Here is a 23,725-nt window from a genome sequence, read left to right as displayed (position 1 = left end):
GTATGATATGCAGAAGGCCTAAATAATGGTAGCAGAGTGGTAGCAGGGAAAGAACAGATAATCATTAGAGGACAAATAGGCAGAACTAAACTAAGTTATACTGTTTCTAAAATGGAACTTTCTGTGAGAAAGTATTTAATTCTTACCCCTAAGATATTTTTATTCAGTCCCATCTTGAATATTTACTTTTTAGAATGCATTTTGAGTGATGAAGTAATTAACAGTTTGCCTTTGCATAAGTTAAAAAAGAAATGTGTATTATATTTTAAGTAGTTAGAACACAAAAATAATATGTCAACATGAGGTCTACCTTAGGTTTTTAAATCATATCAATCATAACTGAGAGCTTATCAAATCAAAGATATAGGGCTGGGAACTGCCTTGCCTAAAACTTGTTTAGTATGAAATATGTCTGACATGGATCTGCATGGGCTGCAAGTGTAAAATATGCACCAGAATTTGAAGACCAAATAAAAAAATTAAACTATCTCTTTCATAATTTATCATATTGATTACATGTTCAAATGATAATATTATAAATATACTGGGTTACATAAAATATATTATTCAAATCAATTTTACCTATTTCTTTTAAATTATTTAAATTTGGTTATAATATTTAACATTACATATGTGGCATATATTCTTTTTTTTCTCTTTTTTTTGAGATGGCGTCTCACTCTGTCCTCCAGGCTGGAGTGCAGTGGCGCCATCTCAGCTCACTGCAACCTCCGCCTCCTGGGTTCAAGCCATTCTCATGCCTCAGCCTCCCAAGTAGCTGGAATTACAGGCATGTGCCATGATGCCCGGCTAATTGTTTTGTATTTTTAGTAGAGATGGGATTTCACCATGTTGGCCAGGCTGATCTCAACTTCCTGACCTCAGGTGATCCACCCACCTTGACCTCCCAAAGTGCTGGGATTACAGGCGTGAGCCACCCTGCCCTATGGCATATAGTCTTATATCATATTATTATAATATAATATATAATGATATATAATATATTATAATTTTTTTATTGTATAGCACTACTTTACTGCTTTTGTGGTTCATATTCTTTCTGAGTTATTTTTTATATTCTCTGGTTAATGTCTCAAAGTTCAGAAGTACTTCATTAGTATTAACATTTTCAGTGGTAACTGGTTTTTCTGAAAATAATTGTGTGATGACTACAATTATTTTTGAAATAGTTGTATTATTAGTTGCTCTTAAAATGTTAATCATATTACTAGAACTTTTTTTCTTTTTTCTTTTTTTTTTTCTGAGACGGAGTCTCACTCTGTCACCCAGGCTGGTGTGCAGTGGTGCCATCTTGGCTCACTGCAAGCCCCGCCTCCCAGGTTCACGCCATTCCTCTGCCTCAGCCTCCTGAGTAGCTGGGACTACAGGCACCCGCCACCACGCCCGGCTAATTTTTTTTTTTTGTATTTTTAGTAGAGACGGGGGTTTCACCGTGTTTGCCAGGATGGTTTCGATCTCCTGACCTCATAATCCGCCTGCCTCGGCTTCCCAAAGTGCTGGGATTACAGGTGTGAGCCACTGTGCCCAGCCATTACTAGAGCTTTTATAGATTGTTATAGGAGTTGTGAAGCTCTAGAATCTGAAAAACAGAAGTAGAAGGAATTAGAAAGAAGTAGAACTTTAAGTTGTGACATTTAGGTGACAATGCTCAGTGACCACTTTGGCAAGAAAATTACCCTGTGTGAGAATATGTTGGTTTGTGCCGAGTGGAGATTTAATACTGTAAGCTTCCCTGCAAGCAGGGAAAAGGTCTACTAAGTACCACCTGCTTTTTAAGCAAAAGTTTTACATCTGGTCTTTGTCAGACTGCAACACAGCTCATGTAAACCGCATACTTTTCTTAGTTCTTTCGACAGTGCAGTTTCAAATGCACTCATTGTCGATTACCTGTGGTTGCTTCTGAAGCTAAAGACTGGCAGAGTAATTTGGGGAGGAGGTGGGAATAGGCCTATGAGACTGGAAGTCGCAAACGCATTAAAAAAATACATATATATATCAACTCCCTCTTTACTCCAGATAGACAGCAGGAAATTGTTTCTTCTCACTCTTCCTTTTGGCCCATTTTTCTTTTTCATTATTTTGATTTTAGTGTGACATCTGTACATGTCTAAGATATACACCAGCTTAATAAACACACAGAATCACTCTTAAAGGAAGCTTCCTTAAAGGTCAGTGTACTTTTAAAACCGTACAAATATCAGATTAATTTGGGGTTTGAGGAAATCTAACATCAGGATCTTATCCAAGATCCACATAGTTCAGTTTTACTGTAAATTTGCAAGGCAAAAATGTAGAGCCAAGATGAAAACGATGTAGACTTCTGAAAAAGTCTTTTTTTCAAGTCACTTTTTACAAGTGAGTTTAGTATATTTAAATGAAATCATTTATATCACTGCATGGATTTTTACTTAAGAGTTTGTGAGTCAATCAATCAATAAGTTAATAAGATCATTAATAAACAATGAGTATCTCTCATATATGGAACTTTATTAGTCACTCTGAAAATGGAGTAAGTCGGAATGGTCCAGTTAGTGACCATTTAATTGGAGATATGACTAATGCACCTATGGAACTATTTTATGGAGGTAAAACTTGATCTGAGCCTTAAAAAATGAGTACAATTTAAGGGAAGAGAGAGGTTTTGGGCAAAGGGAAATTTTGATTTAATAATAGGAGAATAATATATCTCAGAGGCAATAAGAAAAATCATTATCAAATGTTTCATGTCAACAGTGGGAAATAAGATTGGATGGGCCAAAATTTTACAAAAGTGGTAGAGAGTTTTTTGCCTTAGGCATAGGAATTTCCCTTGATTTGGGAGATTCCAGAGAATTTATGTACTTTTCTGAGCATAACAGTAGTGTGAGAAAATTAGTGTTCAAATGGCATTCTAGGGAAGGGATGAGAAGCAGAATACAGGATCTGAGGCCTATTGAGATAGGTGAGAGGAGGATGACCATGGTGAATAAGCACTTGGCTGTAGTAAGGGAAGGGAAAGATGCCTGGGAAATCATGAAGAAAAATTTGATGAAGGTTAATAACTGTGCTGATGATCTTATGAAAATCAACTTTTAAGAAAAATTAAGTGCAGCTTTTAGTTGTGTTTTGACCTTCTAGTCTTCTACTCTTATAGACCTGTCTTACCTAGAGAAGTCCTTCATAAATATTTATCTATTTATCTATATATTTGCTTTTAATATTTGTTAAAAAATGAATCAGTGGACTAGGTTTCAAATATACATCCCCATTAAAAATGTCTGCCTACAAAAGTACCATAGCACAATGCAACAGGTAATCCTACTTTTCCCCTTTCCTTAGATTTAGACTGTTTCTCACCCTGAATAATCTCTCCTTTCTCTCTTAAATTCAATGCATTTGTTAAATATCAACAAAAATGCCACTTCACTGTTTCTTGATTTATTCCAGCTAAAGATATCTGCACTTTTATTTTCATAATTAATCAGTAATTATAGCTCACACTCTGTTTTAATTGGTATATTTATTTCATCAGCAACTTAATTAGTACTTCTTGGAGGATGGGGAATGTGTCTCACGGGTCTTTATATTTATTCCCTATGTGGTTTAGATCAGTGTTCTGCATGGAGTAGGTGATGTATAATTTATTATTAAGTTACACTGAATTATTTGGTGACACCATCCTGGTTCAGGCCCATGGCTGGTTCTCACGTGCGTGAGCTATCATTGCAGTCTCCTAACTCATCACCCTGTCTCCAATCCAGGCTTATATTGTTACCCAAGTCATTTCCATAAATTTTACTTGAGATTGGTGTCACATTCCTGCAGAATAATATCCCAACCACTAGTATTTAAGGCTATCACCTGTTGATTCCTTTTTTTATCCTTTAGGCCACAGGAGAAGCTCTTTGGGGTTGTTATCATTACCTCAAGCAGCTCCAAGCTGCTCTTTAGCTAAGATATCAGAAATTAGATAAAACACTTGTGCTCACTGCCATTGGCCAAAATGGTTTCCTAAAGTTGTCAAAAAGCATCAAAGTCAGACCCAAGGAACGTCTATACATGTCAACACTTACATCCAGTAATGGTGATATTCTCTGTAAAGTCAGGCTAAGTCCTTTAGCTGCAATTTTGAGCTAACATAGGAAAACAAAGAAATAGTCTAGTGGCTGGCACAGGGCAGGCACTTTCTAGTCTTTATATTGTCCAAATACACAATGCACTCCCATGCATAACACCTCTCAAGACACAGAGAAATGCACAATCACTGTTTCCCTTCACTGTCCAACCCCACAAGGTGAGAATCACTACCATACATGATCAAATACTGTGAATAAACAACACAACACAAACACATCTACCAAAGACCTGCTTCCTGTGACATTTTGGGTGACCACTATAGATAATTTTATTGATACTCATTTATTGTCTCCCTGTGCTCACATGACAGATAACATATAATTTTCTATTTTTTTTTTCAGTGAGATCATATGAAATTGATATATTTTAAAATATCCTTGGGCTGAAAATATATGAACGACGAAATATTATCAAAATGAGTAGACTGTGGATCCTACGTGTGTGAGCTCTGGGAAACTGGAACACTAAGTAATATTTATTTGTGGACGAATGTGGTTTCTAATCTTAAATCTATTTCAGTTTGTTCCACACTAGAGAACATTGGAAAATACTACCTGAATAAAGTCTGTCCTTTTAGCAGCCCTGAAAATCAACACTTTTGTTTTTTGTTAGTATAATCTGGCCTCTTCTTTTATTAAAGGTCAAAAGTTATAGAGACTTTGCCAAGTAAGAGGTAGTTAGTTATTTTTGCCAAAGAAAAAAGTTCTACAGATATTTTCAGACATTTGAGCCAGTGCGGTTTAAAAAAATCTTGTCCTTAATTACTTGTGCATTGGTAGATCCTTGTTTCATCAAAATTTGTTTGCAAGATCTTTTAATACTCATCCATTCATTCAACAATTATTTATGCAGCTCCCATTGTACACCAGGCACTATGCTAGGTGTTGGGATTCAGTGGTGAGCAGAAAAAGGCCAAGGGTCCTCAAATTGTGGTTCCCGCAATTTGGTAGAGGAAGACATAGAATTATTAAATAATCAGACAAATTAATGAGAACTCACAACTCCATTAAGTGCTCTAAATTAGAGAACCCGGTGCTATGAGAACATCTAAAAGGGGATCTGACCTAGGTAAGGAAGTCAGGGAAGCTTCCCTAAGGAAGTGGCAATTGCATTGATATGTGCATGAGTAAGAGCTAAAATTGAATTCCATGCAGAGGAACTATTAGGTGCTAAGGTCCTGTGAGGCCAGTGGGCATGGCACCTGCTAGGAAAGTAGGACAGTATGGCTTAGCAGAAAGAGCTGGGAGAAATGCGGTAGAGTCAAGGTTGGAAAAAAAGGAGGGGTCAAGCCATGCAGGTATTAGGCCATGTTAGCGATTTTCTCTTTATCCTAATTGTTTGCAAAACCTGTCAAGGTGTTTATAAGCAACTGGAGACAAGATCAGATTTGTCTTGAAGGGGTCCCTAGAGTTAAAAGGCAGGAACACATTGGTGTGGGAGAGTGGGAAGTGTGGGTGAGAGATGGGACTATTGCAGTAATCTAGGCATCATCAGATGGTGGTGTCTTTGATCAGTGGTAAGAGAGAGTAGGCTGTAGAGAGGTTTGAAGTAAAATAAATGACTTGGTGACAAATAGGATGATACATGGCATGACTCCTGAGTTCCTCTGTTGGCCAAAATCTTTCCAAATTAAGGATTATGCTAGACCTGACACATTTATTCTCCAAAGAAATATTTGTTTCAATGACTCTTTGGATTCATTTATTCAATCAATATTTATGGAGCACCTATTTTGTATTATTCTGGCTGCCAGTGATACAGGAGTAGACAAGGCAGTCTCTCTATGGAGCTTGTGTCTGTTGGTGCCAGAAACTCTGGCTAAGGTGAAAATTAGTGCAATCACAATGGAAACAGTAAACTACTGGAGGTCAATTTTTCTTTTGGCAAATCAGAAAAAAATGTTTAGTGCTTTATGATTTCTAAAATCCCTTACTAATTTGTAGAACTAGAAAGGCAGGAAAGTTTAAAATGAAGAGTCAGGGAAGACAATGGGGACACCCAAGGTCACAAAGCTATGAGAAATGATTACTTTGGGTTAGGTCTTCCAACTCTAAAATCAGGATTCCTCCTTTTGTATTAAGACCATAATCAAGGACATGGAAAAAACAGCCTGCTGAGGAAGGGGTGTTTTTTAATAATTCACCAGTTTGAAAACAGATTCAAGGGCTTCCTCTCTCACGTGGAAAAAAGCATATTTCTGGATTTAAGTCTAAGAAACAAAAGCACCCTTCTTTTGACTTTATCATTACATAAAGTAACACAGATTCTTTATTGGCCAAATGAAGGCATGAAAGTCAGGAAAATTCTGAGATTTTGTATTGATACATCATGGGAAGGAACAATTTCAGGTATGTATCTTGGAAACCCATGCCAGTACCTGTGGGTGAGCTTGGAAGCAATGAAAAGTAAATGAAGAGAGGCCTACATTGACCTTATTTGGCTCCTTGATTTGAGCAGCTTAATTATGTGAATTTTTGTGCTTGTCTCCATTACATTTACTTCTCGTATTTAGCTGGTACTTAGATGCTCACAGAAGGCTTTAGATCAGTATTTATTTTCATTAACAACAAGCTTGACTTTTTTAAGATTAGAAAGCATAAATGCAGTGGTTCTAAGGATGTGACTTCCTTAGGCCTACATAATGCTTATAGATTTTAAAGAGTTGTCTGTCTGCAACTATCATTTCTCAGTTCTGAAGACTGTCAGTTCTCCCTAGGCAGGCACAAAAACTGAAATGTCTTTCACTATAAAGATGTTTTCCCTTTATCTGCCACATTTCCAGTTATCAAAAATAAAATCACATCTAGACTCCAAGTGTTCAATATTATTTATCAAAATAAATTTATTAAAAGTATTCAAAGACCACTTCAAAGTGTAGCTGCCTTCAAGACAGATTTTTGGCACTCATAACGGAGAGTGCAGTTTTCAACACCATAGTACTCATTCTATTTCACATGTCATTTTTAACAATGCAAACATGGACCATTTCAGTTTCAGCATTACATGAGACAACAGTACTGATGATCTGTGGTCATAAGAACTCCAATACCCTTGCACATAGTAAACACTTTACTGTTATTGAGTCCTAAACTAAAACTACTATGTGGTAACATGGATCGATTTAGGGAAAGATGTACAGTCAGCTACCTAAGGCCACATAATCCCAGATCTATTGATTTTAAATGCTTTTGGACCAACAGTATTACATTGTCTCTTTCATCGTTTTACATTCCTGCTTTTCAGAGTGAGACACCACGTTCAGACCACCTATTCCCTTCTTGCGTTCTGTACACAGTGAGGGAAGCTGTTCTGATACCAGATTCTCCTAGTCAGTTACTGGCTTCCTGATTCACTACCCAGCTTTGAATCAATAGTTCTGAGTGATGTTTCCTGAACACTCAGGCTGAATTCAAGATCAGTCTTTATGGCAGATCAGTCTTTCCCCTTAGGAAAAAGAAAGAAATGTCCTCCATTTCTGGGCTCCCTTTTACATTTCATGTAGCATGAGGCTCTGTGGTGATTTGTGGCTTTTTACACAAGTCCTGGTAGAATTCTGACTCCAAGAAACGGGGATAAGAGTTGTTCTCCATCAAGCTGTATACCCTTTTCTGGGCAGTTGTGAAGCAGCCACTTGTAGCTTCTTGTATATTCTGGGCAATCAGAGTTTTGGTTTGAAAATCTATGTTTATCTGAAATAAAACAAAAAAGTTGTTTATTTGGTGTTCAGAGTTAAAGATTAAAATTTAGTATTTGAAAACAAAAAATAAAAATTATGTGTGATTAGCTTTACTACCTAAGTCACAGGAGAACTTTCACATAACTGAAAGCTACAATGTGGGGGGACTTTTTATCCCTCCTTCTAGCCCCACTTTGCCCTTGATTATTTTGTTTCACTTTTGTGCTAAAAATGTCCAGATTGTGCTGAATTTAGGAACTTGTTTCCTTACCTCTTTTGGAGCTTCCTTTTCTATAAAATCAGTATATATTTTCCTTGCTTTTGAGGACAATTTTTGGGGTGATTTGGTTTTTTTGAAGTCTTCACAGGCCAGCCAGAATTCAATATTCTCTTCACAGAATTCCGACTTTAAAAAAGCCCTGAATGCAGCAAGACCATCTGAAGGGGGGAGAAAAGAAAGCATGCAGAATGTGAAGAACCGAGTGACCAAATGATTCTTTATGTTTCTCCTAGTACTTCTCCCTCACATTTTAATTATTTCTAAATGACAGCAATTTTCTAGATTTCGCTTAAACCTGTAATTCTCAAAATTTAGCTTTTTAAAGACGAAGATACCAGTAGGCAAAATGCTTATGTTGGCCCTCTGCTGCAAAAATATAAGTACTTTGCTGTCAATGCAAAGTAAATATTTATAGGGGAGACATAAATTCTCTGGGAACTAAGCCTCTTGAAAACACTGTATGCAATGGAAAAACTGACTCAACCTTAACTATAAGCAACTGCCACTTTAATTTTTTTAGGCTGATTTTCTTCCCCACTTGGAGGAATACATGCATTTATTTCCATGGTTAAACCCTGGGAAATAAAGGAGAGAAAAACAGGCTTTATCCAATAGTGACTGCAGTCTAATCCCCCTCAGGCAAGCTGCTCTTTGGTTGTGTGGACCCAGCCTTTCCAGGCTTTTGCAATATTAGCAATGGCTCACGTTCAAGAGTTAACTTACATTTGCTGGCTAGCAGCTCGTCAAATGCTTCTGACCACAGCTGTGCTTCCTCAGGAGAAGGTCTGCAAGAGAGGTTCTGCATGTTAGCTTATGCACATCAGAGTTCCCCTTTTCAGTTCAGCAACTAACTATTAATATTTGCAAGTACAGGATTCTCAACTTACTTGATGAAAGCTTGTTGTTTGCCTTTTTTGCCGGTTTTGGGTTTCCCAGGAGTAGAGGAATTTTGCAAGAAGTAGCTCAAACGGGTCTTCCAATCTTTTAAACTAAAACAAACAAAAAAATTTAAAGAAGATAATCACTAAGTAGCAACACTTGCATATGCTACTGCAGCTGAACGCATTTTTACCAAATAAAGTCACCCAGTAACTAGAGACAAACCGCATAAGGCAAAGCAAGAACTCTTCAAATAACAGTCTTATCCACTTAACATTTAAACCTCATGTACTGAGCAGTTTCATACATTAATCTGATCGTATCTACTAGTTTTACAACTAAGGGCAGGGCTACCTACAATCACTACGGTATTTTAAAGAATTGTTAATGAATTTAGTTCAAAAGGCAGATACTATTTCTGGCTCACAAAGGGCATCAGTTTGTTTGCAAGGTTAATTACAATTCCGAGGGGTTTTACACTTTAATGAAAAGGACAGACGTGGAACTGTCTGGAGCCGACCCACGCTTCTCTCTTTAGAGCAGGAGGTTCTGGAGCATGCCAGAGACAGTGTACAAGGAGGTGGGTGACTGTTTCCCCTGCGCTCTTCCTTCCCCACCTACAACACTTCTTTTAAGCAGACGCTGCAGAACAATTATTTGTTCCACATTCGTGACTGGGTGAGATCTGCTCTATTATTAAAAAACAAAAATGGATTTTAAACGAGTATATTCACAACCAGCAAGAGGATCTCCTTCCAGGAGCTGTGTAAGCTGATGAGAACTCATCATGCAACATATGCATGCTGGGGACGCGCTTCAGCCGCAGGATTCTGATGTCATTTTGAATGGAGGACAAAAAGCCAACCCGCAATTTCTTAGCGCATCCACCACCGCCCTCATATCAACTATCTCCCTCGGTTCCTAAACTCTACCCGAGCATCACCCAGATTTAACCTTAACTGACCTTTTCGATTTTTTCTTTTCCCCCCCTGCAGAGGCTCGGGCTAGTTTCCTAACATCAAAGCCGAGCCCAAAATACCGCGCTTGCAGCTCGCAGTGTGTGGCAGGGGGTGGCGGGAGAGGGAAGAAAGCCATACTCACAGGGTCCGTTTCATCTTTTCCCGCTTCTCCTCGCTCTTGTGGCCGCTGCCAGCGCTAGTGTCCATGGGTCTGCAGTCGTGTTGAACAGCCAAGAACATAGCACTTTGCATTATCGTCCTCCCGCTGGGGCCGCGGCTGTTAGCTGCTGCCCCTGCGTCGCAGCATTTATAAGAAGCCGCGACTTGGGGGCGGGGCTTCGCGGCTCCGGCCCCGCCTCAAGAGGACGCGGATAGGTTGGTTGCAGACGGGCACTGGGATGGGGTCAGCGCCCGCCAACTGCAGTCACGGTTAACGCCGAAGGGTCTGGAAGCCGCGGAGCTGCTGACGTCTGTGGCCCCGGCTTCTTGCGCACTCGGACTACATAGCAGCGGCCAGCTGGGGCCGGTGTGGGAGCAGACAGGGACTTTTCAGTGTGGGCCGTTGCCCACGACCTTTTGCTGAAGCGTGGCGGCCAGGTGGGCTCGGGGGCTTGCAGCGGAGGGAAAGAGCCGAAGTTGGCCGCGGCCGGGCGCGGGGCTACGGCGCGCGGTCACCCACCCACCCTGACGGGCTCCCCAGCCCCAGACCAGAGCGGCGATTCCCTGGCAGGAGGAGGTCGCTCCCCGCGAGGCCGGAGTTCAGTGGCCTGATTTTGAATGAAGAGTGGAATTTTTCTTCTTTTTTTGAGCGCGTTCCCTGACCCCGCGCCTCATTTCTTGTTTGCTGTCCTACTGTAGGGACTCATTCGACACACCCTGGTCAATGAACTGAGGCTACGGGGAGGAGACCCTCGCCCGTTTCTCTCTGCCACTTAATTTGAGGAAGGTGTAACCTGAAACGTTGACTGCCCGGGGGCAGGGGGGGGACCTGCTCTGCAGCTTGCTGGGGCGTCTTGAAACACTTTGGGAATGAACATTAGGAATTGAACAAGAGAAGGTGACTTTATCAGAAGACAGTGCTTTAATTGGGTTTGCATTTTTGATCACTACTAGGCAAGTGGCTGGGTCTTGTCTATAGGGTCATTCCTCAGGAGCCCTTGGTCATATCTGCCAAAATAGAAATCACAGGTTTCCTTATGGTGGGAGAGAAAGCTGGAGACACAGAGATTTCATAGCTGTAATGCAGTAGAATCGTGAGTTCAAGGAGTCAGGATTGCCTCATGAGTTCATTCTTGTTTTGAGTTAGGATTTACCAGAACTTTTAATAACTGGCAAAAAGTAGGGGGGAGGAGGAGTTAACAGTTTCCTTCATTAAGTTTTTTGTTAATTCTTCAAGTATCATCTCTACTCCTGAAGGTTTTAAAACGACTTGATTGGTAAAAACAGATTACCTCAACCACAAAATGAGTTGATTTCGTATATTACCAGAACTGGCCAATGAAATGTTTAAGCGGCTTTGCAACCAAGCTGCAGATACGTTCTCTAGATAGTATTCGACTTGTTAAAAGAAAATTGAAAATAGTTAATATATTCTTACGGTGAGCTGCGAGTAGTTGGAGCTCCAAGTTTGACTTGGAGGGCAAAACCTGCAGTTATTATTTAAGAGAACGGTTGTGGACTTTATTGTGGAAAGGAAAATCATGTAGATTTCAGTAACAGATATTTTGAAACATGCTTATTAACTCAATGCCATTTTTCCTTAAGCATATGCTCTTCCTGTCCTAAACTTTGCATAATATTCCTACATCTATTTTCACTTTGTGATGACTCAATACGTATTTGTCAGCTGTCTGTAATACTCAGACACTTGCTTTTTCTCACCAATGTAAACCTCAATATATTTTGTACTTAGAACCTTAGATGTTAGAATTCACTCATAGACAGTTAAATTCGCTGGTAGGCCAGGAGTTCTCACAAAGAGGCCGCAGAGAGAGAGCTGGACTTCTGTCAGGAAACCCAATTAGAGCCTAGACTTAACCAGTAAATGATAAGTAACTGTTGGGACAGTAGCTTCACACCTCTTTGAGTCCCAGTTTCTCATCTGTAATAAGAGTAACATGTAGTTTCTTGCCAGCCTCATAGGATATTATGTGACTCTTACATGAAAGGTCTTTTCTAAGCTTTAAAGTACTGTACAAAAGTTTATTACTGATTTGCATATGTGTGGAAAAAGGAAATGTTCAAACCATAGCTATTCAAGATGGAAAAATCATACGAGGATTAACTCAGAGTTAATTAGGTTATAAATATGTAGGTACTATTAAATATCAAAATGTTTAAATTTGTAGGTACACAAATACACAAGATACACAAATTTGTAGAAGATCAAGCTTGTTGTAGATATTTAATAAATGCTCACTGGATAATAAATCAGAAAAATAAGGAAACTGATTAACATTTAAACTTTTCAGGCTGAGTATTGTGGTTCATGCTGGAAATTCCAGCACTTTGGGAAGCTGAGACAGGCGGAAGGCTTGAGCTCAGAAGTTCGAGGCTCAAGCATTCAAGTTACAGTGAGCTATGATTGTGCCATTGCACTCCAACTTGAGTGATAGAGTGAGACCCTGTCTTTTAAAATAATAATTAAGTACACTTTTCAGAGATCTCCACACCAAGGAAGTGTAATCATCTCAATATATTAATGAAGGTGAATATACATGTACCTGTGTAAGCAACTGATTTAAATATAGATTATTCTTGAGGTTTTTGTGTTTAATGTAATTCTTTGCTTTTTTCATAAACCCAAATCAGTGGCTGATGTCAGGTGGCAGAAAATGAATTTTTCTCTGAAAATTATATGGTTGGTTAATAAATCTGGATATAAATCAACTTGCAATTTTTCTGTCTACGTGTAATTTTAAGAGTTAAGGCAGTACCTGCTATAGAAACCTTTTCCTCAAAACTTGCCATGTTAATGTCTTTTAAAAGACAGGGCAATATATGTATATTTACATATACATGTTATATATAACATGAATATATACATCTTATATATTTCACACGTATGTGTAATATATATTACATGTATATTTACGTATATATATGTAAAACAAAAGCTGGAATCTTTGATGACTTCCCTTTTTGTTGTTGCAACTGGCTTTTAGGTAAATAGAATTGCTCCACATAAAGATGACACATATTTTCCATCCTGTGGTAGAGGAAGAAACAATGCAGTGGGTTGTAAAAGTTGCGCAGCAAAACCACAGTTTGAGAGTGGCTTATAAACTAACCATAACATTTTCTGTGTTGAACCTACCATGCCCTCTACTGGAGAGATTGATTGAACAGATTAGTGGTGGAGGTTTTCCAGATAGTTTATGAACTTTTTATAATTTTTTAAAAGTTTACAGAAGAAGGCAAACAAAAAATACAATTTCTTGCATAACATATCTTAGGTTCTTGTATGATATATTTTGCGTGTCTTAAATTATGAAGAGTAAAAATTTCCCCTGTCATACTTCTCCCTTCTGTTCCCACTGTATGCTAATTTTATTAATTCCTATTCCTGTTAACTAAAAATATTTATATAAAATAACTCTCCTACTTATGCTTTAGAAATGTAGAAACCACTGGACGCTGTGGCTTATGCCTGTAATCACAGCAGTTTGGAAGGCCAAGGAAGGAGGCTTGCTTGAGCCCAGGAGTTCAAGACCAGCTTGGGCAGCATAGCTAGACCCCGTCTGTACAAAAATATATTTTTAAAAAATTACCTAGGCATGGTGGTATGCACCTGTAGTCCCATCTACTCAGGCAGTTGAGGTGGGAGGATTGCTTGAGCCCAAGGAGTTTGAGGCTACAGTGAGCCATGATGGTGCCACTGCCCTCTAGCCTGGGTGACAGAGGGAGATCCTGCCTCTTAAAAAAAAAAAAAAAAAGGAAAAAAAAAAAAAAGGCAGTTTAGGAACCAAGATACTTGCTTTAAAAAACACAAAAGTATAATTCTGTCTATTATTCTGTGCTTTGGTTTTTTCAGTTGGTAAGATATTTTAGTTTCCAAATTTCTAAGAGCTGTAAACCTATTGACTACCTTATGAAATGTTAAATAGGTGCGTTAGTTAAAAATAAAAAAGGAAAAAGAATCAGGAAGTTAAATGCTATGTGGTGATGAGTAATTGGAAAAAATGAAAAATTTTATTACCCTAATTGTTGAATATATTTAAAGAAGTATAATGCCTGTGTTTTTAAAAATTTTTGTCCAATTTAACTTTAGTTGGTGAAATATTCTTTAACAGAATAAAAATATGACCCCATGAGATTTTGTACTTTACTCCTTAACCCCTAATATGATCTGAGATTTAAAAATTATGATTAATTTTTGACAATGTAATGTTCATACCCAGAAGCTGAGAGAAAATGAGTGTTTTTGTCAGAAATGAATCACAGGTTAAACCTATTTGACATGTATTAGAGCTAAGTTAATAATTTTACCAGTCCTTGAGTTGATACTTCCAGTTAGTGTAATTCCATGGTTCTGTCTTAAATTTATACCAAGTGTATGATACGGAGTATGTCATATTTCCAATGCAGGCAGGTCCTGCTTAAATTTAATAGCCCCCTCTTTACAAAAACATCTAGATGCCCTTCATAAACCAGCAGTAAGAGCGTCATGAAGTGTTTGTTTGTTTGTTTGTTTTTTCCTAAAAAATACTAACATATATTGAAATACCTTGGAAAGGTTTTTGTAGCTATTAGGTCTGTAAGGTAAAGGACTGTAAGTATGAGGTCTGAATAAGGGAATTGTTTCCAATGTGTTCCTGCTGCTGCACTCTTTTTGTGCATGGAATACCAGGGGAGAATAGGTGATATAAATGCTTTCTTATAAAATAGGTTACATAGTTGGCATATTGTCTATGAGGGTAAAGCTAGGAATTTCTTTTTTGGTGTTTCTTTTGACTGGGATTTTAATTTCTGTCCATGAAATTTTGCCAAACTATTGGAGTGTCAAGTGTCCTATCGACTACTTTTTTGAAATGTGGGAATAGTAAGTTAACAAAATACAAAATTTTAAATATCTATGTGATAATAGTCACAAAGCCTTTTTTAAAAAAGGCTGAAGAAAGCCATTTTTCATCTAATAAATAAGGAATCTGTTTATATTAGTATTCCTTTTTCAGTATACTGATGACTATTTCTATGTAGAGAGCATTAATCCATTTTAGAATTGGTTTTCACAGGTTTTTATTCATGGACTACTTCCTAATAACCTAAAACCTTGTGGATTTCTCTCCCAAACATATTTTTGAAACAAAAATTCCAAAATCTCAACAGAATTAATTAGAAAAAAATATAATGCTTTTAAGGAGATGTCTGTAGGCCTTGACACAGTTGCCATGTGGCACTAGTCCCCTCAAAAGTTCCCAGTTTCAAAAGACAGAATAATTTTGCATTTCTTTTCATGAAGTACCCTTAGGAGAGTGGGATGGCTGGAGGGGTTGTCCGTAATTGGGATACTTGCTTTTTGTTCCTAGTCTCTGCCCTAATTTATTTAGAACTCAGGCACATTGTTTGGCTTTGTTGTGCTTAGGCTACTTATCTTTCATGCACAAGTAGTTATAGCACTCTTCCTTTGTAGGAATTTAAAAGAAAACAATACTGGAAATGTCCTGGATAGCTTGGTAGATGATAGTACATAGTTCTCAGGCCTGGCCTTCAGCTAAACTTTGTAGTAGGACTAGTTTCTTCTAGGTGATTCTTTTGTCCATTTTTCTGTCTTGCTCCTGTGCAGAATCCTCATTCTTTTTTGGGGATCTGTTCATTTATGAAGTTTCCTGGTGGTCGTCTTGGGCCCTTTCAAATACTCCTTTGGGCACATCAGCGGTGTAAGGTTACTTTTTAATTTAAAGAGTACTTTTGTAGAGCAGATTACAGCACATTTGAGAGGAAGGTACAGAGATAGCACATATGTCTTCTGCTCCCATACACACATAACCACCCCATTACTAAAATCCGACAGTTGATAAACTTATATTGACACATCATTACCACCCAGAGTCCATAGTTGGCATTAGGGTTTGTTCTTGGTGTTGTATGTTCTGTGGGTTTAGACAAATTTATAATGACATGTATCCACCATTATAGCATTATAGTATTTTCACTCTGCCCTAAAAATTCTCTGTGTTCTGCCCATTCCTCCCTCCTTACCCATAACCCCATAACCCCTAGCAACCACCAATTTCCTGTTTTCTGTCTCCATAGTTTTGCCTTTTCTGGAGTGTTATAGTTGGAATCACACAATATGTAGCCTTTTCAGATTGACTTCTTTCACTTAGTAATATGCATTTATGTTTCCTCCATGTCTTTTCAGGGCTTAATAAATAGCTCATTTCTTTTTAGTGCTGAGTAGTATTCCATTGTCTAGATGTACCACAGTTTATCCACTCACCTACTGAAGGACATCTTGGTTGCTTCCAAGTTTTGACAAATATGAATAACGTTGCTATAAACATTCATGTGCAGGTTTTTGTGTGGGTGCAAGTTTTCAACTCCTTTGGGCAGATACTGAAGGGCATAATTGCTCAATCATAAGGTAAGAGTATGATTAGTTTCATGAGAAACCACCAACCACTTCCAAAGTGACTATACTATGTTGCATTCCCACCAGCAACAAATGAGAATTCCTGTTGTTGCATGTCCTTTTTGGCATTTGCTGTAGTCAGTTCTGGATTTTGGCCATTTTAACAGGTGTGTATTGGTATCTCGTTGTTTAATTTTGCATTTCTCTAATGACATATGATGTAGAGTATCTTTTCACATGCTTATTTGCCATCTTTATTTTTTTTTTTTTTTTTTTTTTTTTTTTTTTTTTGAGACGGAGTCTCGCTCTGTCTCCCAGGCTGGACTGCAGTGGCGGGATCTCAGCTCACTGCAAGCTCCGCCTCCCGGGTTTACACCATTCTCCTGCCTCAGCCTCCCAAGTAGCTGGGACTACAGGCGCCCGCCACCTCGCCCGGCTAATTTTTTTGTATTTTTTAGTAGAGACGGGGTTTCACCGTGTTAGCCAGGATGGTCTCGATCTCCTGACCTCGTGATCCGCCCGTCTCGGCCTCCCAAAGTGCTGGGATTACAGGCTTGAGCCACCGCGCCCAGCTGCCATCTTTATTATCTTGGGTGAGATGTCTGGTATGTTCTTTGGCCCATTTTTTAGTTGAATTGTTTTCTTATTGTTGAGTTTTAAGAATTCTTTGTGTATTTTGGATTAGAGATTTTTTAAAATCAGATATCCCCTTTGCAAGTATTTTCTCCCAATTCGTGACTTGTTTTTCCATTACATTGATGTTGTCTTTTGCAGAGCAGAGATTTTTTTTTTTTATTTTAATGAAGTCCAGTTTATCAATTCTTTCTTTCATGGATTGTATCTTGATGTGATATTCATTTTCATATCCAAGGTCATCTAGATTTTCTCCTTGGCAATTCTCTTCTAGGAGTTTATAGTTTTGCATTTTACATTTAGGTTGGTGATACATTTTGAGTTATTTTTCTGAATGAAGTTACCTTCCCAGATATTTATGTTCTTCCTTAAAAATGTTTTGGAAATGTACAGCTCTTTACATGTTAATCTTTTCATCTTTTTTTGTAGGCTTCTTCACTATCTTTACAGAGTGAATTATCTCCACATTAGATATTTGGTGAAAACATTTCTTTTTCTCAGGGTGCTGTAGGAAGGACTTAAAGTTGCCACTGGAGCTTTTGTCTCTCCCTTTCTGACTGCATTTCCCCCCATTTCTGATTGTAGTGAAGATTTCTCACTTGGAGACTTATAATTTTTCAGTGCATCAACTATTTTATCTCCTTCAGTTAATTTACAGTGAACATCTGGTTAAGAGTTTCTAAAATAAATTTGAAAATAAGCCCAACTGAAGCCAGGATAGCCACTTGGCCTAGCCCAGCCTAGATGAGCTGTATTTATGCAACATTACTCATATTTTTTCAGAATTCTTTTGGATTTATTTTTAGAAGTACCCATACTCTGATGCATTCATTATATCTAATTTCAGAATTCCACTGTTCATGTTTTCTTCTACATCAACAGCAGCCTTATCTGTCATCTTTAGCAAATGGTGGATCTGACTTTATCATTTAAAACTTATTCCATATGCACTAGCTTTTTAAAACTTTATTTTCCTGATTAATAAGTTTGCTCATCTCTCTATCCACTCTTTAGCTTCTTTTTTCCCCCACTGTTTAATATGCAACATCTTAATATAAAAAAATCAATATTTTACTTATTGCATTTTCTTAAGAAAATCCAGAAAAGGGATCACTTCATATTTCTGTAATAGTACAACATTGCAGATTGAAAACAACTGTTTGGAACACAGCTGAACTTTCAGACAAATTGACTTTCACTTGATTGCAGGATTCAGCATTTCTCAGATGTTAATACAGAGTCAAAAGTGGCAGATAGAACTTTTCAAATTGCTTATGTTTGTTCCACCTGGTTACACTGATGAACACACAGGCTGTATTCATCATTGCTTGCATCTGTGTTCCTCAGAGCCAATAAGATTTTTTCCACCCTCAGACCATCATCATAACACACCATCCTGAGGATTAAATATAGAACATGCCTATACAAAATATCATACTGATCTGATGTTGATACTTATATCACACTTGGAAACTCCCATTATGAATTTTTCCTCCGGAAGAACAAGAGGCAAGTAAAGACAGAGAACTAGCCACTGATGTTTCCATTCTTCTAGAGGAAAGACTTTCAAATGTTTTACACATTTAACCTTTTTCAAAAAGAATTTGAAGGCCTTGAATTAACTTTAATGGAATCCATGCTCAAAAACAAACTATCGGAAATGGAAAAACTGGAAGGTTTTTCCTTCCTTGCCTCTTGTTCTTCCGGAGGAAAAATTTATAATGGGAGTTTCCAAGTGTGATATAAGTATCAACATCAGATCAGTATGATATTTTGTATAGGCATGTTCTATATTTAATCCTTTTCATCTTGCTCGGCAACGTCTATATAATTTATCAGGTCTAGCGGCCCTTCAAGACATTTTCTCTGAGAGTTTCAGTGTCTTAATGGCACCACCATATTTTATTTGAAATTCTGCACACGTATTTGAATTATTGTTGCTTTGTCCTGAGCTCTTGGTGGAATTTGTATTGAGACTGGCCACAGGACTGGACTATGAAAGGCCCCCAATGCTAGAATCTACAGACTTGCTCTTAGTACTGATTTCACCTCTTTGGGAACTGCTACTACTGTGTCTTTTTTTTTTTTTTTTTTTTTGCCTTTCCAAAACATTTGTCATCATAGCTTCATATAGAGAATATCACCATAGAATCAAATATCATTTTATTATCTTCAAAGGTTCTAAAGACAGGTCTGCACAGATAGCTTCCTTTCATTCTAACATAGTTAGTTCTTTTTATAGAAACAATGTACATCAACACTGAGCATAGGCGGAGGACCGCCTATGTTTCTGTTATAGTCAGAGCACTGCACACCTCCTTAGTTTCTTGTGAAAGCAGTTTTTTACTTCTCATAATATAGAAATTTCATCAGAAGCATCTCCTCAGTGCTGTCTAAAGTTGTTCCTTAGTCTTCTGATATATTTTGAAGGCTGTTTGCTTGTAGCTACTTGAAATTGAATGTCTTTAATGCATTGTCTATTATTTTGCTTGATAAATCTTCTGGATATTTCTTGTAATGTCAGGTTCAACTTGTTCTAAATGCTCAGGTCACTCTTTGCTAAGCCTTTTTCTAAAAGAATGTGAATGTATTTTCTAAGTCCAAGCAAAGAGTTGGAGATTTTCAGCTCTTTTTCAATGTCTTCCAGTTTTTTCATTTCTGATAGTTTGTTTTTGAGCATGGATTCCATTAAAGTTAATTCAAGGCCTTCAAATTCTTTTTGAAAAAGGTTAAATGTGTAAAACATTTGAAAGTCTTTCCTCTAGAAGAATGGAAACATCAGTGGCTAGTTCTCTGTCTTTACTTGCATAAGATAGGCCTTTAATTATTAAAAATCTGACCATGACTATAAATAACACCATCTTCTACAGCAATCCTTGGGTATCGGGATCTGGTTGAAAGTCCTCTGGCAGGGCTGCCGCTGGCTGGCAGTGTCCCCTAGAACCAGTGCAACACTGAACATCACGGCCATGATCAGTCTCTCTGTGATCCCCTAGGCTGTTGTGAGGCACTTCAGTTTGTTAGGTCTCATAGACCATCATACAGCACCAGAGAGTATTCTGCCTGGAACCAAATTAGTGCCTGGTAGACTTCAGTGGAGGTGAGAGAGAAGGAATAAATACAGTAAATTACTGGCTAATTCTTCTCCTTCTCTCTATTTTTTTTTTAAAGAGACAGGGTCTTGTTATGTTGCCCAGGCTGGAGTGCAATGGCTATTCACAAGTACCATCATAGAATACTATGACCTCAGACTGGGCTCAGACAGTCCTCCCACCTCAGCCTCCTGAGTAGCTAGGAGGAGGTTTGCACCCCTGCACCTGGCTTCTCCCTGGATCTTTTAGCGACAGAGCACCAAAAACTTCTTATTCTCAGAGCCTCTTCATGTCTGGCTGGCCTTGACTATTCATAGAGAGGGCAGAACACAAGTGGGGAAAAGATTATGAAGGACCCTACAAAGGGTTTCAACTTACTTCACCAATTATACCTTTAAAAACAAAGGAAGAAATAAGTTGGAATTTTAGAAAGTTTTCACAGCTCAAGCCGGTACTGTACAGTTATGAGCCAGGAAAACTCAATTTTCTCAAACTCTTTTTGCACGTGGTAAAATGTTTGATGATGCAGAAGCCCTTCAAGATACTTCTTTTCAGAATGATAATCTTTGAGGGTATCAGATGCTGATGCAGCTTTCCTCACAGGAACTGATCCCTAGGCAGTGGGGGACCCAGGCTTTGTTCAACTGAGTTTAACAACTCAGTCTTGGCCAGGCTTGGTGACTCACACCTGTATCCCAGTACTTTGGAAGGCCAAGGTGGGAGGCTCACTTGAGCCCAAGAGTGCTAGATCAGACTGGGCAACATAGTGAGACCCTGTCTCTACAAACAAACAAATGAAACTTAGCTGGGCACAGTGGTGTTTTCCCACAGTACTAGCTATTCTGAGGCTGAGGTGCAAGGATTGCTTCAGCCCAGGGGTTTGAGACTGCAGTGAACTCTGTGCCACTGCACTTTAGCCTGGGCAACAGTGAGACCCTGTCTCTAAAAGTCACTTTATCAGGACATTCTTACGTTGCTATAAATAATTACCTGAGACTAGGGTAATTTATAAGAGGTTTAATTGGCTCATGGTTCTGCAGGCTGTACAGGAAGCATAGCACTGCGACTGCTTATGAGGATGCCTTGGGAACTTTTACTTATGGCGGAAGGCAAAGTGGGAGCTTGCACGTCACATGGTCAAAGCAGGAACAAGAGGGAGAGGGAAGGAGGGGAGGTGCCACACACTTTTAAAGGATTGCATCTTGTAAGAACTAAGTCACTAGGCCGGGTGTGGTGGCTCAAGCCTGTAATCCCAGCACTTTGGGAGGCTGAGACGGGCGGATCACAAGGTCAGGAGATCGAGACCATCCTGGCTAACACGGTGAAACCCCGTCTCTGCCAAAAAAAAAAAAAAAAAAACAAAAAGAACTAAGTCACTATGGTGAGGACAGCACCAAGCTGTGAGGGATCTGCCCCCATGATCGAAATACCTTTCACCAGGCCCTGCCTGCAACACTGGCGATTATATCGCAACAGGTGATTTGGAGGGCACATCTGAACTATATCACACACACCATCCCATTGACAACAAATTGGTAGGAATTTTTAAAATTCTACTTGTTTCTTCCTTTTTTCTTTTTTTTTTTTCTTTGAGACAGCATCTGTCTCTGTCACCCAGGCTGGAGCACAGTGGCATGATCATGGCTCACTTCAGCCTTGACCTCCTAGGCCGGGTGCAGTGGCTCAAGCCTATAATCCCAGCACTTTGGGAGGCTGAGACGGGCGGATCACAAGGTCAGGAGATCGAGACCATCCTGGCTAACACGGTGAAACCCCGTCTCTACTAAAAAAAAAAAAAAAAAAAAAATACAAAAAACTAGCCGGGCGAGGTGGCGGGCGCCTGTAGTCCCAGCTCCTCGGGAGGCTGAGGCAGGAGCCTCAGGTGGTCAGGTGATCCTCCCTCCTCAGCCTCCCGAGCATCTGTGACCATAGGTGTAAGTCACCACACCTGACTAAGTTTTTTGAGTTTTAGTAGAGACAAGGTCTTGCTATGTCACCCAGGCTAGTCTTGAACTCCTGAGCTCATGGTTCCTCCTGCTTCAGTCTCCGAAAGTGCTGGGATTACAGATGGGAGCCACTGTGCCCAGCACTTCCTTCATTTTAAAAGGTAAAATTGGTGAAGTAAGTTGCAACCCTTTGTGGGGCCCACTGGTTTTGGCAGGCCCAGGCCAGGCTGGGATGAATGGCTCTGCAGGTCTGACTGAGCTCCCTCATGTGTGCTGAGGTCAGCTGATATGGGCAAGTGCAGCTCCAGCCTTGGCTCTGGCCCACATATTTCTTACCCTTGTTTTATAACCTGTGTTACAAGCTGGGTGTTTTCTGCCCATGGTAATGGCAGATGCACAAAAGAGCCATTGGGGAGCAGTTATCCAATCTACATTTTCAAAAGTTCACCCTGACTACGAGATGTCAAAATCTCATTTGATTGCTTTTTCATGAAGTCATGATCCTCAGGGAGCCTGTAGGTTTTCTGGAAGTAGGATATAGAATAGGAGCTGATATAGTCACCCATTTCTTCTGTTTATGTGGCTCACTTCACCAGTCGCTGTCAAGAAAAGTTGGGATATTTGAGCTGACAGAGATGAGATCACAATAAACACCAACCCAGAGATGGCTACACATGTATTCTGAAATGACTACACTCTGTTGACCAGGTGAGGAGTGGCCCTCCACAGCACATACTGTCCTATGGGCAGAGCGACAACTTAGGTATCCAAGATGCTGATACAGCAAGGCCTAGTGCTGAGTAACTGCAGGATTCCAGGGAGCTCTTCATAGCTATAGGCCTCAGTTTCTTCTTTAAAGAGGAGGAAATACGTGAATAGAATCCATATCCTGAATCAGTGGAGTTCAAGCTGGTGTGAATACTTCATCTTTGAAAGGGCTGAGATACTTTTTCTAGTACGTTTAATTTTTTAATTCTTTTTAATTGATTGTAGAGTTTTCCTGAAAGCATAAATCAACACTGATACCAAGAGAGCAAGGAATGATGGACCAAGTCTTTCCAAAACCTATTACCTTGCCAAAAGGTGGTAACTCATTACTTCTTGTCCTGAAATACCAGCAGCAAATAAGAGCTCCAGAATTTCAGCCAACATGACATTTTGTTTTTTATATTCCCATTTCCATATCTGAGGTGCACAGCTCCTGGCTGACCTGCCTCTTGGGGAACACCATGATTCCTTCCTGGGCTGGCAGATGACTGATAAAACATAAAGAATGTCTGGAGGAAGTTGTCTATGCTTTGTGAAGCCCCTTTTAAATTTATTTACTTTTTCTTATTTTTTCAGTTTTTAATAACTTGTTTTTCCCACATGCCTTCTATCCTTCTGATCCCCCCATTTTTTTAATATAAAAATTAAGTATTTAGGGTTTCTTTTTGGCATGTAGCACATAAACAGACCTCCTTAATAGACTGCTTTTTGGTTTGAAAGAGAGAAGCAGTCAAGAACACAGGTTCTTGAAAATAAGGAAGTGTGTTTGTGAGTATATGTG

The 23,725-nt window shown here is 39.0% G+C and overlaps 1 protein-coding gene and 1 pseudogene across 1 annotated transcript; both read right to left on the bottom strand.

Annotated features, from left to right (window-relative positions):
- Positions 1-6,952: 6,952 nt before the first annotated feature.
- On the bottom strand, positions 6,953-10,210 carry RGS2 (regulator of G protein signaling 2). Its single transcript, XM_023203412.1, has 5 exons — positions 10,074-10,210; positions 8,981-9,082; positions 8,817-8,878; positions 8,085-8,251; positions 6,953-7,826 (listed from the first exon to the last, which is right to left on the bottom strand). The coding sequence occupies exons 1-5, from the start codon at positions 10,181-10,183 to the stop codon at positions 7,632-7,634; spliced, it is 636 nt and encodes a 211-aa protein (XP_023059180.1). The 5' UTR covers positions 10,184-10,210; the 3' UTR covers positions 6,953-7,631.
- An 8,140-nt stretch (positions 10,211-18,350) lies between these two features.
- On the bottom strand, positions 18,351-20,109 carry LOC111536891 (annotated as a pseudogene).
- Between the last annotated feature and the right edge of the window lie 3,616 nt (positions 20,110-23,725).

Source organism: Piliocolobus tephrosceles, chromosome 1 (genome assembly GCF_002776525.5).
Source record: "Piliocolobus tephrosceles isolate RC106 chromosome 1, ASM277652v3, whole genome shotgun sequence".
In the NCBI taxonomy this organism is placed as follows: domain Eukaryota; kingdom Metazoa; phylum Chordata; class Mammalia; order Primates; family Cercopithecidae; genus Piliocolobus; species Piliocolobus tephrosceles.
This window is presented reverse-complemented; position numbering and strand designations above follow the sequence as displayed.